This window comes from Coregonus clupeaformis, chromosome 8 (genome assembly GCF_020615455.1).
Source record: "Coregonus clupeaformis isolate EN_2021a chromosome 8, ASM2061545v1, whole genome shotgun sequence".
In the NCBI taxonomy this organism is placed as follows: Eukaryota; Metazoa; Chordata; class Actinopteri; order Salmoniformes; family Salmonidae; genus Coregonus; species Coregonus clupeaformis.
The window spans coordinates 61,060,553-61,080,022 of NC_059199.1; the positions used below are offsets into that span (position 1 = coordinate 61,060,553).

General features: G+C 44.4%; 1 protein-coding gene across 34 annotated transcripts in view; it reads right to left on the reverse strand.

Annotated features, from left to right (window-relative positions):
* Positions 1-19,470, reverse strand: part of LOC121572264 (CLIP-associating protein 2) — a 98,132-nt gene that overhangs the window by 55,740 nt on the left and 22,922 nt on the right. For 30 of the 34 annotated variants that reach the window (XM_041884246.2, XM_041884243.2, XM_041884260.2 and 27 more), the window contains exons 6-7: positions 16,388-16,485; positions 9,867-9,937 (exon numbers count right to left, since the gene is read on the reverse strand). In XM_041884246.2, the coding sequence (XP_041740180.1) occupies positions 9,867-9,937; positions 16,388-16,485 (169 nt within the window). Of the gene's footprint in view, positions 1-9,866; positions 9,938-12,859; positions 13,173-15,489; positions 15,618-16,387; positions 16,486-19,470 lie in introns of those variants that run through there. The other 4 variants (XM_041884268.2, XM_041884267.2, XM_041884265.2 and 1 more) reach the window with 4 other exon arrangements.

The window sequence follows — 19,470 nt, forward strand, 5'->3', positions numbered from 1 at the left end:
AGCGGTGGATTGAGACCCATCCAATGCAAAAAAAAACAACACCATATCTTTATCTTACACGGACAACTGTTTATGGGGATTTTTATTATGCTAATTACATTTCCGTGTTGACATCGACTTTAGGGAGTTAATGAGAGAAACTGCAGAATCCCCTATAACAACTCTATAATCCCTTATGAAACCCCTATGACAACTCTATAATCCCTTATGACACCCCTATAACAACTCTATAATCCCTTATGACACCCCTATAACAACTCTATAATCCCTTATGACACCCCTATGACAACTCTATAATCCCTTATGACACCCCTATAACAACTCTATAATCCCTTAAAACACCCCTATGACAACTATATAATCCCTTATGAAACCCCTATGACAACTCTATAGTCCCTTATGACAACTCTATAATCCCTTATGACACCCCTATAACAACTAAAATCCCTTATGAAACCCCTATAACTCTATAATCCCTTATGACACCCCTATAACAACTCTATAATCCCTTATGACACCCCTATAACAACTCTATAATCCCTTATGACACCCCTATAACAACTCTATAATCCCTTATGACACCCCTATAACAACTCTATAATCCCTTATGACACCCCTATAACAACTCTATAATCCCTTATGACACCCCTATAACAACTCTATAATCCCTTATGACACCCCCTATAACAACTCTATAATCCCTTATGACACCCCTATAACAACTCTATAATCCCTTATGACACCCCTATAACAACTCTATAATCCCTTATGACACCCCTATAACAACTCTATAATCCCTTATGACACCCCTATAACAACTCTATAATCCCTTATGACACCCCTATAACAACTCTATAATACCTTATGACACCCCTATAACAACTCTATAATACCTTATGAAACCCCTATGACAACTCTATAATCCCTTATGACACCCCTATAACAACTCTATAATCCCTTATGACACCCCTATAACAACTCTATAATCCCTTATGACACCCCTATAACAACTCTATAATCCCTTATGACACCCCTATAACAACTCTATAATACCTTATGACACCCCTATAACAACTCTATAATACCTTATGAAACCCCTATAACAACTCTATAATCCCTTATGACACCCCTATAACAACTCTATAATCCCTTATGACACCCCTATAACAACTCTATAATACCTTATGAAACCCCTATGACAACTCTATAATCCCTTATGACACCCCTATAACAACTCTATAATCCCTTATGACACCCCTATAACAACTCTATAATCCCTTATGACACCCCTATAACAACTCTATAATCCCTTATGACACCCCTATAACAACTCTATAATCCCTTATGACACCCCTATAACAACTCTATAATCCCTTATGACACCCCCTATAACAACTCTATAATCCCTTATGACACCCCTATAACAACTCTATAATCCTTTATGACACCCCTATAACAACTCTATAATCCCTTATGACACCCCTATAACAACTCTATAATCCCTTATGACACCCCTATAACAACTCTATAATCCCTTATGACACCCCTATAACAACTCTATAATCCCTTATGACACCCCTATAACAACTCTATAACTCTTTCTATAGGGAGTGGCTCCTGATCCGTGACCGGATCATTTATTTCTGAGGTTCCGTATCCGTGAGTCTGCAAATTCTTGCAGTATCTTGCTGGAACTTGAGACTTCCCTGGAGCGGGTTAACTGCATAGTTAAATGCCAAAAAAGACGACAAGATGTCACTAATCAAAACCAAACCACGAAAAGAATATCCCAACCAAGTATCCTTGTAAATGCACACAGTCAATTAATTAGTTATTGAATTTAGAGCACAGTCCATTTTTATTTTCTATAAAACAACATATCAACTGGTGTTTATTGAGTCATTAAGTTTATGCCAGATGCTAATCATTAGTTAACAGCAGCGCTGTAACAGTGATACATAAACATAGTCACTGTTAGCATATCAAGCTTTTGTCTAGTCAGCCCCCTTGGGAGGGCGAGTCTCTGGCGGGGGGGAGAGGGAAGAGAAGAGAGAGACAGAGACAGAGAGAGGTAAAGGGAGCTATAGAGAGGGTGGGAAAATGAGGGAGAGAGAAAGAAAAGAAAATACATTTTTATTTGCAGCGTAAAAGAGGGGGTTGGGTTGGGGTGTGGTGGGGGGGCATTGCAAATAGTCCGGGTAGCCATGATTAGCTGTTCAGGAGTCTTATGGCTTGGGGGGTAGAAGCTGTTAAGAAGCCTTTTGGACCTAGACTTGGCGCTCCGGTACCACTTGCCGTGCGGTAGCAGAGAGAACAGTCTATGACTAGGGTGGCTGGAGTCTGACCATTTTTAGGGCCTTCCTCTGACACCGCCTGGTATAGAGGTCCTGGATGGCAGGAAGCTTGGCCCCAGTGATGTACTGGGCCGTACGCACTACCCTCTGTAGTGCCTTGCGGTCAGAGGCCGAGCAGTTGCCATACCAGGCGGGGATGCAACCAGTCAGGATGCTCTCGATGGTGCAGCTGTATAACTTTTTGAGGATCTGAGGACCCATGCCAAATCTTTTTAGTCTCCTGAGGGGGAATAGGCTTTGTCGTGCCCTTTTCATGACTGTCTTGGTGTGTTTGTTGGTGATGTGGACACCAAGGAACTTGAAGCTCTCAACCTGTTGCACTACAGCCCCGTCAATGAGAATGGAGGCGTGCTCAGTCCACTTTTTTCCCCCTGTAGTCCACAATCATCTCCTTTGTCTTGATCATGTTGAGGGAGAGGTTGTTATCCTGGCACCACACGGCCAGGTCTCTGACCTCCTCCCTATGGGCTGTCTAATCATTGTCGGTGATCAGGTCTACCACGGTTGTGTCGTCTGCAAACTTAATGGATGGTGTTGGAGTCGTGCCTGGCCATGCAGTCATGGGTGAACAGGGAGTACAGGGGGGACTGAGCACGCACCCCTGAGGGGCCCCCGTGTTGAGGATCAGCGTGGCAGATGTGTTGTTACCTACCCTTACCACCTGGAGGCAGCCCGTCAGGAAGTCCAGGATCCAGTTGCAGAGGGAGGTGTTTAGTCCCAGGGTCCTTGCCTTAGTGATGAGCTTTGAGCCGTGGTCCCTCTGTAGCTCAGCTGGTAGAGCACGGCGCTTGTAACGCCAAGGTAGTGGGTTCGATCCCCGGGACCACCAATGCACAAAAAAATGTGTGCACGCATGACTGTAAGTCGCTTTGGATAAAAGCGTCTGCTAAATGGCATATTATTATTATTATTATTACTTTGAGGGCACTATGGTGTTGAATGCTGAGCTGTAGTCAATGATTAGCATTCTCACGTAGGTGTCCCTCTTGTCCAGGTGGGAAAGGGCAGTGTGGAGTGCAATAGAGATTTAATCATCTGTGAATCTGTTGGGGCGGTATGCAAATTGGAGTGGGTCTAGGGTTTCTGGGATAATGGTGTTGATGTGAGCCATGACCAGCCTTTCAAAGCACTTCATGGCTACAGACGTGAGTGCTATGGGTCGGTAGTCATTTAGGCAGGTTATCTTAGTGTTCTTGGGCACAGGGTCTATGGTGGTCTGCTTGAAACATGTTGGTATTACAGACTCAGTCAGGGACATGTTGAAAATGTCAGTGAAGACACTTGCCAGTTGGTCAGCACATGCTCGGAGTACACGTCCTGGTAATCCGTCTGGCCCTGCGGCCTTGTGAATGTTGACCTGCTTAAAAGTATTACTCTCATCGGCTACGGAGAGCGTGATCACATAGTCATCCAGAACAGCTGATGCTCTCATGTATGCTTCAGTGTTGCTTGCCTCGAAGCGAGCATAGAAGTGATTTAGCTCGTCTGGTAGGCTTGTGTCTCTGGGCAGCTCGCGGCTGTGCTTCCCTTTGTAGTCTGTAATAGTTTTCAAGCACCGCCACATCCGACGAGCGTCAGAGCCGGTGTAGTACGATTCAATCTTAGTCCTGTATTGACTCTTTGCCTGTTTGATGGTTCGTCGGAGGGCATAGCGGGATTTATTTTAAGGGTAGACGGAGAGAGAGAGATAAAAAAAACGAGCGAGGGAAGAGAGATCATTCATGGTGAGCAGACTGCCCAGGTTGCCATGACGACCTGTTGAGACCATATCCTCTGGGGAGAAGAGCAGTGATACATAACCATCACTAACCCCACCTACACACCTACACACACACACACGGCTCGGAGGGTCTAGTATTAGTACTCTCTGCCCTCTCTAGGTAGGATTACAGTCACGCTACAGTAGCTGGTGAAAACTCCCTCTAGTCCATGCTTATACCAATCTAATGCTTTTAGAGTGAGGGGATGGGCATACTTCAGAGAATGGGCTCTGGACAGAGGGAAACTGGAATAACGGTTTGGTGTTTGTGAACCTTAATGTGAAAAAAAGGAGGAGGTGAGGTCAGTAGGCTACATCACAATTATTCACAGCTCTGTCACATCAACATAAGCACCCATAGTGCACACACACAAACACCACTGTGCACTGAGGAGTGTTGCCGTGGATACGGCTGCAAGAGATTCCCTCCATTTCAGAGTCAAATAGACAGAAGGAAAGAAGAGAGAGACAGAGAGAGAGACAGGGAGAGAGAAAGAGAGAGAGAGAGAGAGAGAGAGAGAGAGAGAGAGAGAGAGAGAGAGAGAGAGAGAGAGAGAGAGAGAGAGAGAGAGAGACTGACTGACTTTGAGGCTCAGTTATAACCCACCTATCTAGTGGCTGCTCAGGCAGGAATAAACCCATTTTAACATTTGCGAAAACACACACTCCCCAGTCCCTAATCCAAAACACATTTCAGATACAAAAACCAAAAACACACAGAGGCACTCATACACAGTCCCCAATCCATGTGAGAATTATCCCAGAGTTATTCCCACGCAGCGAATATAATCCACATTCTGAGAACCTCACACAGTAGTCACACACACAGACCAAAAAATGCCACCCAGCAACACATTTGGTGGAGCAATGTAAAAAAGCCTGCACGCAAGCGCGCGCACACAGCCATCCCACAGACACACAAAACACTGGCATTTTTACAATGTTCTGCCAAATGTGTTTGTGTGTCAACTGGGCGGCAGCACTAGCCTTTATCTGTGAAATACAGACAACAAAAACAAAGACAGACAGCTATATCACTAGACTACAGACAGACAGAACACACTGACTGCCCACAACACTGTGTACCAACAGCGATGAGACAGCCTTCAGGGAGGAGGTGAGAGCCTTGGCGGAGTGGTACCAGGAAAATAACCTCTCCATCAACATAACGAAGGAGCTGATCGTGGTTTACAGGAGACAGCAGAGAGAGCACGCCCCCATCCACATCGACGGGGCCGCAGTGGAGAGGGTCAAAAGCTTCAAGTTCCTCGGCGTGCACATAACGGATGACCTGAAATGGTCCTTTCACACAGACCATGTGGTGAAGAATGCGCAACAGCGCCTCTTCAATAATAATAATAATAATAATAATAATAATAATAATGCCATTTAGCAGACGCTTTTATCCAAAGCGACTTACAGTCATGCGTGCATACATTTTTGTGTATGGGTGGTCCCGGGGATCGAACCCACTACCTTGGCGTTACAAGCGCCGTGCTCTACCAGCTGAGCTACAGAGGACCACGCTACAGTAGCTGGTGAAAACTCCCTCTAGTCCATGCTTATACCAATCTAATGCTTTTAGAGTGAGGGGATGGGCATACTTCAGAGAATGGGCTCTGGACAGAGGGAAACTGGAATAACGGTTTGGTGTTTGTGAACCTTAATGTGAAAAAAAGGAGGAGGTGAGGTCAGTAGGCTACAGTAGGCTACATCACAATTATTCACAGCTCTGTCACATCAACATAAGCACCCATAGTGCACACACACAAACACCACTGTGAGGCTGAAAACATTTGTCTTGGCCCTTAATACCCTCACAAACTTCTACAGATGCATCATTGAGAGCATCCTGTCGGGCTGTATCACCGCCTGGTACGGCAATTCACCATCCACAACCGCAGGGCTCTCCAGAGGGTGGTGTGGTCAGCCCAACGCATCACCAGGGGCACACTGCCTGCCCTCCAGGACATCTACAGCACCCGGTGTCACAGGAAGGCAAAGAAGATCATCAAGGACCTCAGCCACCCGAGCCACAGCCTGTTCACCCCACTACCATCTAGAAGGCCGGGACAGTACAGGTGCATCAAAGCTGGGACTGAGAGACTGATAAACAGCTTCTATCTCCAGGCCATCAGACTGTTAAACAGTTACCACTAGCCGGCCTACGCCCAGTTCCCTGCCCTGAACTAAGTCACTGTTACTAGCCGGCTACCACCCGGTACTCTACCCTGCACCTTAGAGACTGTTACTAGCCGGCTACAACCCGGTACTCTACCCTGCACCTTAGAGACTGTAACTAGCCGGCTACCACCCGGTACTCTACCCTGCACCTTAGAGACTGTTACTAGCCGGCTACCACCCGGTACTCTACCCTGCACCTTAGAGACTGTTACTAGCCGGCTACCACCCGGTACTCTACCCTGCACCTTAGAGACTGTTACTAGCCGGCTACCACCCGGTACTCTACCCGGCTACCACCCGGTACTCTACCCTGCACCTTAGAGACTGTTACTAGCCGGCTACCACCCGGTACTCTACCCTGCACCTTAGAGACTGTTACTAGCCGGCTACCACCCGGTACTCTACCCGGCTACCACCCGGTACTCTACCCTGCACCTTAGAGACTGTTACTACCCGGCACTCTACCCTGCACCTTAGAGACTGTTACTAGCCGGCTACCACCCGGTACTCTACCCAGCTACCACCCGGTACTCTACCCTGCACCTTAGAGACTGTTACTAGCCGGCTACTACCCGGCACTCTACCCTGCACCTTAGAGACTGTTACTACCCGGCTACCACCCGGTACTCTACCCGGCTACCACCCGGTACTCTACCCGGCTACCACCCGGTACTCTACCCTGCACCTTAGAGACTGCTGCTCTATGTACATAGTCATTGAACACTGGTCACTTTAATAATGTTTACATACTGTTTCACCCACTTTATATGTATATACTGTATTCTAGTAAAGGCTCATCCTATATAACTACTGCAGTACACACCTTTTCTATCCATATACTGTCCAGAAGGTCTTTACACAACATTATATGTATATTTATATTCCAGTCTCGGACATCGCTTGTTCTGATATTTATATATTTTTTGTATTTATCAGGATTATGTGTAGTTTTTATTTCTAGATATTACAGGACTGTTGGAACTAGAAACACAAGCATTTAGCTAGATATTACTGCACTGTTGGAGCTAGAAACACAAGCATTTAGCTAGATATTACTGCACTGTTGGAGCTAGAAACACAAGCATTTAGCTAGGTATTACTGCACTGTTGGAGCTAGAAACACAAGCATTTAGCTAGATATTACTGCACTGTTGGAGCTAGAAACACAAGCATTTAGCTAGATATTACTGCACTGTTGGAGCTAGAAACACAAGCATTTAGCTAGATATTACTGCACTGTTGGAGCTAGAAACAAAAGCATTTCACTCCAATTCATACAAGCCGTCTGGCTCCACACTACACACTTACAAATATGAACAGCATTACGAAGCCAATATGCCATAGTATTTGACAAGGCTATATATAAATAAATACCGAAAAGTGTAGCCGGACATGCCTTGGACATGCCTTGATAGCAATACTGCTGTAAAATGCCATAACTATATGTTTAAATACAGTACTATGATGAAGGATGATTCTCCTTGGTTGTCTTCGTTTTGGAGATGGACGCAATACGATGGAAATCTGTGGGACTTGGAGACAAGGAGATGAGGAGAGGAAACAAGGAGATGAGGAGAGGAAACAAGGAGATGAAACACTGAGCCATTCTATTTCCAGGTCAGGGAGAGACAGAGGGAGAAGCCAGTGACACTTATCTCTCTCACAGACACACGCTAAATGTGAGTTTCAGTCCCAAAGCCAGTCTAACAGTCTTAAATAAAAACCTCTCTCACCAAGGACACCCAGTGACCTACCTACACACACACCTGACCTACAAACAGAGAGCGAGAGAGAGAGTAAGAGGGGGAGAGAGAGAGCGAGAGAGAGAGGTAGAGAGAGAGAGAGAGGTAGAGAGAGAGAGAGAGAGAGGTGGAGAGAGAGAGAGAGAGAGAGAGAGAGAGGAAACAGTGTATAGTAACAGTGTGTATAGTAACAGTGTATAGTAACAGTGTGTATAGTAACAGTGTATAGTAACAGTGTGTATAGTAACAGTGTATAGTAACAGTGTATAGTAACAGTGTATAGTATCATCATCCAGCTCTCTCTCTCTAGTGTTCTGTGATTTGAGTGTGTGGCTTGCACTCTGGCTGCCTCCTGCTTTCTGTGGTCTGATTGGCTAAATGTGTGTGCTGTGTTTGGCTGATAGAATGTGTTCTGTCCTCAGGTCGGAGCTTTGGGGGAAAACAGAGTTTCTCCATACACACACAGAATGGGACAGAATGAGAGGTACGTCTGACCTTTCAGTGTCTCTGTATGTAGATCAGGGGCCCAAAGCTCACTGGCCTCTCTGGAGGGATCTGAACTGAAACCCTTCGGCGTCCAGGGGTTAAACCCAATCGGGCCATGCTGCAACTGGAGACGGTATTATAGCAACCGTACCCTCACACCCCACCTCTAACCCCCTCTGTGATCCCCTCAGGATAAACAGACAGTGTAGATGTCACGATCGTCGAAGGAAGAGGACCAAGGCGCAGCGTTGAAGGCAAACATACTTATTTTATTAAGTGTACACACGAAAACAACAAACGATACGTGAAGTCCAACGGTACTAACACAAACCACACTGGAACAAGATCCCACAACTACTGTGGGAAAACAGCCTGTCTAAATGTGGTTCCCAATCAGAGACAACCAGCAACAGCTGACACTCGTTGCCTCTGATTGAGAACCACTCTGGCCAACATAGAAATTCAACCACTAGAATCTACAACCCAGAACACCAACACATAGAATCTACACACCCTGGCTCAACATATCGAGTCCCCAGAGCCAGGGTGTGACAGTAGAGACTGACTAAGGAACAGACAGATTACAAAACAACTAATAAAATAGAAACGGTAGACTACAACTGCACATCTTTATAACCAAACTACAACTCCACAACCTAACTACAATGTCAAAACCAAACTAACTAGCTTAGAACTTGCCTACACAACCAAACTACAACTCCACAACCTAACTACAATGTCAAAACCAAACTAACTAGCTTAGAACTTGCCTATACAACCAAACTACATCTCCACAACCTAACTACAATGTCAAAACCAAACTAACTAGCTTAGAACTTGCCTACACAACCAAACTACAACTCCACAACCTAACTACAATGTCAAAACCAAACTAACTAGCTTAGAACTTGCCTATACAACCAAACTACAACTCCACAACCTAACTACAATGTCAAAACCAAACTAACTAGCTTAGAACTTGCCTACACAACCAAACTACAACTCCACAACCTAACTACAATGTCAAAACCAAACTAACTAGCTTAGAACTTGCCTATACAACCAAACTACATCTCCACAACCTAACTACAATGTCAAAACCAAACTAACTAGCTTAGAACTTGCCTATACAACCAAACTACATCTCCACAACCAAACTACAGACAACAGCCCAACTGCCAGATAAGAGCAGCAGTTCTGGTGTTGCTAGGCAGGGATCTTGTCCAACCAGACACCAGAGAGCTGAAGCCCCCCACACACACACGATCAGTCAGGCCCCATATGGTGCAAAAAGGGACAAACATCAGAGAGAAAAAGCGAAGAAGAGAAGGAGGGACTCACCGTGACTGGGGCTAAGCGCCATGTTCCCAGAATTCAACGCTTCATCAAAACGCCCATATATCATCTGTAACCTGTAGACAAGAGACGGGAAATGTTGTCAGAATACACACATCTGCATGCACAAGAACACACACACACACACACCAGCATACATGTAGCTTCAGGACTTAACACAACTGCCTCAATAACACAGCAAGAGTCCTAACAAAACCTGCTATATAACCACACACACACACAGTCTAACATCTGCTACACACACACACACACAGTCTAACATCTGCTACACACACACACAGTCTAACATCTGCTACACACACACACACACACAGTCTAACATCTGCTACACACACACAGTCTAACATCTGCTACACACACAGTCTAACATCTGCTACACACACACAGTCTAACATCTGCTACACACACAGTCTAACATCTGCTACACACACACAGTCTAACATCTGCTACACACACACAGTCTAACATCTGCTACACACACACACACACACAGTCTAACATCTGCTACACACACAGTCTAACATCTGCTACACACACACAGTCTAACATCTGCTACACACACACACACACACACTGTCTAACATCTGCTACACACACACAGTCTAACATCTGCTACACACACACACACACAGTCTAACATCTGCTACACACACACAGTCTAACATCTGCTACACACACACACACACAGTCTAACATCTGCTACACACACACACACAGTCTAACATCTGCTACACACACACAGTCTAACATCTGCTACACACACACAGTCTAACATCTGCTACACACACACACACACACTGTCTAACATCTGCTACACACACACAGTCTAACATCTGCTACACACACAGTCTAACATCTGCTACACACACAGTCTAACATCTGCTACACACACACAGTCTAACATCTGCTACACACACACACACTGTCTAACATCTGCTACACACACACAGTCTAACATCTGCTACACACACACAGTCTAACATCTGCTACACACACACAGTCTAACATCTGCTACACACACACAGTCTAACATCTGCTACACACACACAGTCTAACATCTGCTACACACACACACACACACGTCTAACATCTGCAACACACACACACTCTAACATCTTCTACACACACACAGTCTAACATCTGCTACACACACAGTCTAACATCTGCTACACACACACAGTCTAACATCTGCTACACACACACACACCGTCTAACATCTGCTACACACACACATCAGCTACACACACACACACAGTCTAACATCTGCTACACACACACACAGTCTAACATCTGCTACACACACACAGTCTAACATCTGCTACACACACACAGTCTAACATCTGCTACACACACACACACACTGTCTAACATCTGCTACACACACACAGTCTAACATCTGCTACACACACACAGTCTAACATCTGCTACACACACACGTCTAACATCTGCTACACACACACAGTCTAACATCTGCTACACACACACACGTCTAACATCTGCTACACACACACAGTCTAACATCTGCTACACACACACAGTCTAACATCTGCTACACACACAGTCTAACATCTGCTACACACACACAGTCTAACATCTGCTACACACACACACAGTCTAACATCTGCTACACACACACACAGTCTAACATCTGCTACACACACACAGTCTAACATCTGCACACACACACACAGTCTAACATCTGCTACACACACACAGTCTAACATCTGCTACACACACACAGTCTAACATCTGCTACACACACACAGTCTAACATCTGCTACACACACACACACACACACACTGTCTAACATCTGCTACACACACACAGTCTAACATCTGCTACACACACACAGTCTAACATCTGCTACACACACAGTCTAACATCTGCTACACACACACAGTCTAACATCTGCTACACACACACAGTCTAACATCTGCTACACACACACAGTCTAACATCTGCTACACACACACAGTCTAACATCTGCTACACACACACAGTCTAACATCTGCTACACACACACAGTCTAACATCTGCTACACACACACAGTCTAACATCTGCTACACACACACAGTCTAACATCTGCTACACACACACAGTCTAACATCTGCTACACACACACAGTCTAACATCTGCTACACACACACAGTCTAACATCTGCTACACACACACACACAGTCTAACATCTGCTACACACACACAGTCTAACATCTGCTACACACACACAGTCTAACATCTGCTACACACACACAGTCTAACATCTGCTACACACACACACACACACACACACACACTGTCTAACATCTGCTACACACACACAGTCTAACATCTGCTACACACACACAGTCTAACATCTGCTACACACACAGTCTAACATCTGCTACACACACACAGTCTAACATCTGCTACACACACACACACACACACTGTCTAACATCTGCTACACACACACAGTCTAACATCTGCTACACACACACAGTCTAACATCTGCTACACACACACAGTCTAACATCTGCTACACACACACAGTCTAACATCTGCTACACACACACAGTCTAACATCTGCTACACACACACAGTCTAACATCTGCTACACACACACACACACACACAGTCTAACATCTGCTACACACACAGTCTAACATCTGCTACACACACACAGTCTAACATCTGCTACACACACACACACACACACACACTGTCTAACATCTGCTACACACACACAGTCTAACATCTGCTACACACACACAGTCTAACATCTGCTACACACACACACACACACTGTCTAACATCTGCTACACACAGTGTGTTCACTTCAGCTACGACATTGCACATACCGGTATGCCTGTTTGCAACAAAACACACACACACATTATTAAAACACACACCATCCTCAATGTCAAAGGATAAGGTTGAAATGAAAAACAATAAGACCAGAGAAAAAACACGCATGCGTGTGCGCGCTTGTATACACACACACACACACCGTCCTCCTGGCAGTCAAACCCCCTGACAGCTCTCCTGATTACTGACGATTAGCGTAGCGCCAGGCTCCTCAGCTGCATAATATTTCCACACCGCTCAACAATTAGCCGACATTAGCATTTCCATATTGATTTATGCTCTGAATTAGCATAGCATAGTGTAGCCTAGCCGTTATCCAAATACGCGTAGCGGTAGCATTTCCATGTGGGATGATTAATGGGTTGGCGTGTTGCTACGTAGCGTAGAGGTAGCTCCCATACTAGTGTCACGCTGGAGTCCTCTGCTCTTTGTATCGAACATGGTGCAGTGGCTCACAGAGGAGGGATGGAGCGAACAAAGAAGGGAGGGGGCAAGAGAGGGAGGGGGCAAGAAAGGGAGGGGGCAAGAAAGGGAGGGGGCAAGAGAGGGAGGGGGGCAAGAGAGGGAGGGGGAAAGAGAGGGAGGGGGAAAGAGAGGGAGGGGGAACAGGAAAGAAAGAAACAGCAGGAGACAAACTCATATTACGCGGCACGCGGCGAAGCACCACCCACCATCTCTCAGACACACCTTTAGAAAGGGTTAAATCTTAGGCAAAGGCTTTGAGTGTGTGTTTTGCATGACGTGGACTGAGAGAGAAAACATTAATTTTTACTGTTCTAATTACATTGCTAACCAGTTTATAATAGCAGTAAGGCACCCCGGGGGTTTGTGGTATATGGCCAATATACTACAGCTAACGGCTGTATCAGGGCACTCAGCGTTGCGTCGTGCTTAAGAACAGCCATATACCACACCCCCTTGTGCCTTATTGCTTAATCATAGCAGTCAAACGAGTTAAATCGACATCCATTGATGGAAAATGATCTGGCGAGTTTAATAAGGGCAAATGATATTTTCTCTAGCCACATATTCAAATTCCTGTATTATGTCATAGCTTGTAATAATTTGTATTTTGAGGAAACCCGAATTTTGCCTTTAACGTCGTTACAAGTTACTATGATATTCCTTCTTAATTGGCTCGATAACGTTATGGAAAAAGCCCGATAACGTTATGGAAAAAGCCTTCATTGTATAGATATGGCAACTCCTCTCCTGCTGAGAATTTTTTTATGGGGGACAAATTTTTTTGCCTTTTGGGTGGGTTGAGTAGTCATTGGGCTAGAAATGTCAGCTTTCCCTGGCAACCCTGGTGGTAGCTAGCTGGCAGCCTGGCTAGCTGGCTTTAGCCTGGCTAAAAACATAGCAAGCTAGCTAGCCTTTTTAGCTTCCCACATCTCCAAGTGAAATAATCAGATTTATGATTTTTTTTTAAAAATAGGCCCTGTCAAATATTATTCTACTCGACAATGCAACCTAAAACATTATCCCAGTTTAATACGATGCTTGTGTATTCATTCCGATATCAGCTAAAATGGAACATGTTTTTGGTCACAGAGAAAAAGCAGATGGCTAGCCAGCTACACCAGGTTCTGCCATTTCACAATAGCCTGGAATCACTGGTATCAAACAAAATACCTTTTTGGGTGGATTCTTGTTGTTTGGTTTACTGTTTGAACAGCCGCTGAGATTATATTTGGTTATCAATGCAACATAGGTTAGTTTGACAAATAGCCTATAGACCAGATCAAGGAACAAAGAGACAACACTGCCCCCACCGCTGCGGAAGGAATGATACGGCGCGTCTCAATATTCAGACAGTACAAAAGTATGTCGAATGCCGGAGCGTATTGTGACTTAAAACGACATTGCAACGCTGCGCTCTGTACCTTCAATCTCCGTAGTGTGTGAATTACCTTTACATAACCTCCGACTGAAAACACACACACACGCCAGAGGGGGAGGGGCTTTGGCGCTGCAAGCACAGGGAGCGAAAAACGCTTTTTTCTCAGCATATTTACTCCCTGTGTCTCTCCTTTTCTCACTCCTTTCTTTTCCTAAGAACGTCACATGTATCATAGATTTCCCTTCCTCCTCTCCTCTCCTCCCTCCCTCCCCCTCCTCCTCCTCCTCTTCCCCCAGGCTAAAACACAAATATGGTGAGGCTTACTAACATAACAACCATAATGTATTATCTGTTTCTAAAAATAATACAAAACAGCTGCTAAGACACAACCTTTCTCTTTTTAACTCTCACTTCCTTCTCACCCATCTTTCTCCAATAACCAACTCTTTCTCAAACTCTTTATTTTATACATACAATCCACCTACAGTGAAGCCGCTCAACATTTACATTACATTTCAGTCATCTAGCAGACGCTCCCATCCAGAGCAACCCACTGGAGCAACCTGGGTCAAGCTCCCCGGTCAAGGGCACATCGACAGATCCCCCCCCACCCAGCCGACTCGGGGACCCGAACCAGCGACCTCTCGGCCACCGGCCCAACGCTCCCAACCGCCAGGCCACCCCATCAAAGACCCCCCCTTCTGAGCCAACCAAACACACGATTTGCCAACGACCCAAAAATAGACAAAGACAAACAGCAAGACAACAATGCAAAACAAGACAACAATATTCAAAACAAAGCAAGCGCTTGTGTGGCATCAGCCTCATGCAGACAGGCATTGGATGTCACAACCTTCCTTTTAATGTATTTTATTTATCATTTTTTTAGGTTATTTTTTTGCAGTCATTTTCCCCCTACCTCTCAAACGTAGTCTCTCTTCACCCCTCTCTCTTGTTCCCTTATCCCAGCTATACCTTCCTCACCCTTCTCTATCTTCCCTCTCTCTTCACAGCATTCACAGAGAGAGAGAGAGAGAAGGCAGAGAGAGAGAGAGGCGCAGAGAGAGAGAGAAGGCAGAGAGAGAGAGGCAGAGAGAGAGAGATGCAGAGAGGCAGAGAGAGAGAGATGGCAGAGAGAGAGAGAGATGGCAGAGAGAGAGAGAGAGAAGGCAGAGAGAGAGAGAGATGCAGAGAGAGAGAGAGAGAGGCAGAGAGAGAGATGCAGAGAGAGAGAGAGAGATGCAGAGAGAGAGAGGCAGAGAGAGAGAGGCAGAGAGGCAGAGAGAGAGAGGCAGAGAGAGAGAGAGGCAGAGAGAGAGAGAGGCAGAGAGGCAGAGAGAGAGAGGCAGAGAGAGAGAGGCAGAGAGAGAGAGGCAAGGCAGAGAGCAGACTGTGTGCGCTCAGAATGACAACACTCCACACTCCTTATTACGGTAACCAGAGCAAGTCACTCAATGGACCTCTTCAGAGACGACACACACTCCCCTCTCTCCACCTCTCTTGCTGTTCAATGTCCAGTATAAAAGAGTCTCTGTGTGTGACTGTGTGAGTGGCAGAGTGGAGCATGGTGTGGACTGGGACAGTGATGGAGCCAACACCACGGGACGTAACACTTAGTATTCCCTGTCGAAATCACTCTGATACTGGTCATTCACTAGTAAAGTACACAGCAACAAAACCTGCAGACAGAACAGCTCATTTTATAATTATTTTTACTCTATTATTATTCTCAACAGGATTCTCCAAAAGTGTCAACAATAATGGCGTAACGCCAATACAGAGTCAATCGTAGTGTACACAACCACACAGACACTCACCGTGCGGCAGGAAGGCCTCTCTTTCCCAGATCGGCTCTGACTCGCTCTCCTACGTGGCGATATACATCCACCAGGGACGCTGTGGCAGCCTCCCGGACCTGCATACCGGACACACAACATCCCACAATATAGGTTCTCCAGTATCATTATCTAAATAACTAAAATACTGAAAATATATATTATGCATTTCATATTATTCACCGTTAAAAGTGAGTTAGCAGAACTCTTAAAACTGGGGGATAAGCAATGAACATCGTTTAATATGATTATATTGGCCCTTTTGGCTAAACACGAGCGTCCTAAATCAAACTCCTGGACAGTAACCAAAGGAGTCAACAGGACAGAGCCTGGCACGCAGTCGGGAGTCATTGAGTTCTGCTACTGTAGGGTCAGCGTCAGGACAGTGTGTGTGTGTGGTCAGGACATATAGGATAACTCTGACAGGCCTAGCGAGGATAATGCGTGACCTTGCCCTAGTGTGTGTGTGTGTGTGTGTGTGTGTGTGTGTGTGTGTGTGTGTGTGTGTGTGTGTGTGCGTGTGTGTGTGTAAATTATGTACAGTGTTTTCAGAAAGTATTCATACCCCTTTGACTTATTCCACATGTTGTATTACAGCCTGAATTCACAATGGATTAAATATATGTTTTTTTCTCACCCATCTACACACAATACCCCTTAAATGATAAAGTGAAAACATGTTTTTAGAAACTTTTGCAAATTTATTGAAAATGAATTTCACACCCGAGTCAATACATGTTAGAATCACCTTCGGCAGCGATTACAGCTGTGAGTCTTTATGGGTAAGAGCTCTGCACATCTGGATTGTACAATATTGGCACAATATTCTTTTAAAAATTATTCCCTGTTAAGTTGGTTGTTGATCATTGCTAGACAGCCATTTTCAAGTCTTGCCTTAGATTTTCAAGCTGATTTCAGTCAAAAACTGTAACGATGTCACTCGGGAACATTCAACGTCATCTTGGTATGCAACTCCAGTGTACATTTGGCCTTGTGTTTTAGGTTATTGTCCTGCTGAAAGGTGAATTTGTCTCCCAGTGTCTGATGGAAAGCAGACTGAACCAGGTTTTCCTCTAAGATTTTGCCTGTGCTTAGCTCTATTCTGTTTATTTTTATCCTAAAAAGCTCCTTAGTCCTTGCCGATGACAAGCATACCCATAACATGATGCAGCCACCACCATGCTTGAAAATATGAAGAGTGGTACTTAAATCAAATTTTATTTGTCACATGCGCCGAATACAACAGGTGTAGACCTTACAGTGAAATGCTTACTTACAAGCCCTTAACCAACAATGCAGTTAAGAAAAATAAGTGTTAAGTAAAAAAATAGATAAGTAAACACTGAAGTTTGTGGAAATGTGAAATTAATGTAGGAGAATATAACACATAAGATCTGGTAAAAGATAATACAAACAAAAAAACATACGTTTTCTATTATGTTTTTTGTTCCATCTTTGAAATGCAAGAGAAAGGCCACAATATAATATTGCAGTTTAGGCGCAGTTTAGATTTTGGCCACTAGATGGCAGCAGTGTGTGTGCAACGTTTCAGATTGATCCAGTGAAGCGTTGCAATACTGGACTATTTTGTATCAAGTCTGCCCAAATGTGCCGAATTGGTCAATTTACATTTTCAAGTACATAACTATAGAGAAAATACAAAAATGATATGGTAATACAAAATGTAAGTTTACATACACCCAGGAATGTCATACATGAAGGATCATTAGCTTATACACTAACTTTCACACATCTAGATGGCCGGGCAGGGTGGGTGTGGAGCCAGAGACAGCAGGGGTTCAAACTGTAGAACCCAGTTCCTACATTTGAATATAAAAATTGATTTTATCAAACAAAACTATGCGACATTCTATCTCTGGGACCCTTAGGATGACAAATCAGAGCAAGATTACTGAATAAGTACATTATTTACCTTCAGAGTTGCTGTGATACGTTTTTGTTGTTGTTGTGCATTCTCCTCAAACAATAGCATGGTATTTTTTCACTGTAATAGCTACTGTAAATTGGACAGTGCAGTTAGATTAACAAGAATTTAAGCTTTCTGCCCATAAAAGACATGTCTATGTCCTGGAAAGTTTGCTGTTACTTACAGCAGTCATGCTAATCACATTAGCGCAGGTTACTTCAACCGTCCCGTATTCGGGACACCGATCCTGTAGAGGTTAACGGAGTTAGGAAGGCCGCCAATATCTTTGTAGTGACTGAGTGGATTGACACACCATCCAAAGTGTAATTAATAACTTCACCATGCTCAAAGGGATATTCAATGTCTGCTTTTTATTTATTTTTTACCCATCTACCAATAAGGTGCCCTTCTTTGCGAGGCATTGGAAAACTTCCCTGGTCTTTGTGGTTGAATCTGTGTTTGAAATTCACTGATCGACCTTACAGATAATTGTATGTGTGGGGTACAGAGATGAGGTAGTCATTCAAAAATTGCGTTAAACACCATTATCGCACACAGAGTGAGTCCATGCAACTTATGTGACTTAAGCTAATTTTTACTCCTGAACTTATTTAGGCTTGTCATAACAAAGGGGTTGAATACTTTTTGACTCAATTTCTCAATTGAATCAATTTTAAATGCAGGCTGTAACTCAACAAAAAGTGTGAATATTTTCTGAAGGCCCTGTATGTCTATGGTGTCTGTGTAGGCACCTGATCTGAGCCATAAGGGAGACTAGGCATCTACAGTTGAAGTCTGAAGTTTACATACACCTTAGCCAAATACATTTAAACTCAGTTTTTCACAATTCCTGACATTTAATCATAGTAAAAATTCCCTGTCTTAGGTCAGTTAGGATCACCACTTTATTTTAAGAATGTGAAATGTCAGAATAATAGTAGAGGAATGATTTATTTCAGCTTTTATTTCTTTCATCACATTCCCAGTGGGTCAGAAGTTTACATACACTCAATTAGTATTTGGTAACATTGCCTTTAAATTGTTTAACTTGCGTCAAACGTTTTGGGGAGCCTTCCACAAGCTTCCCACAATAAGTTGGGTGAATTTTGCTTTTCATGCTTTTTCAGTTCTGCCCACA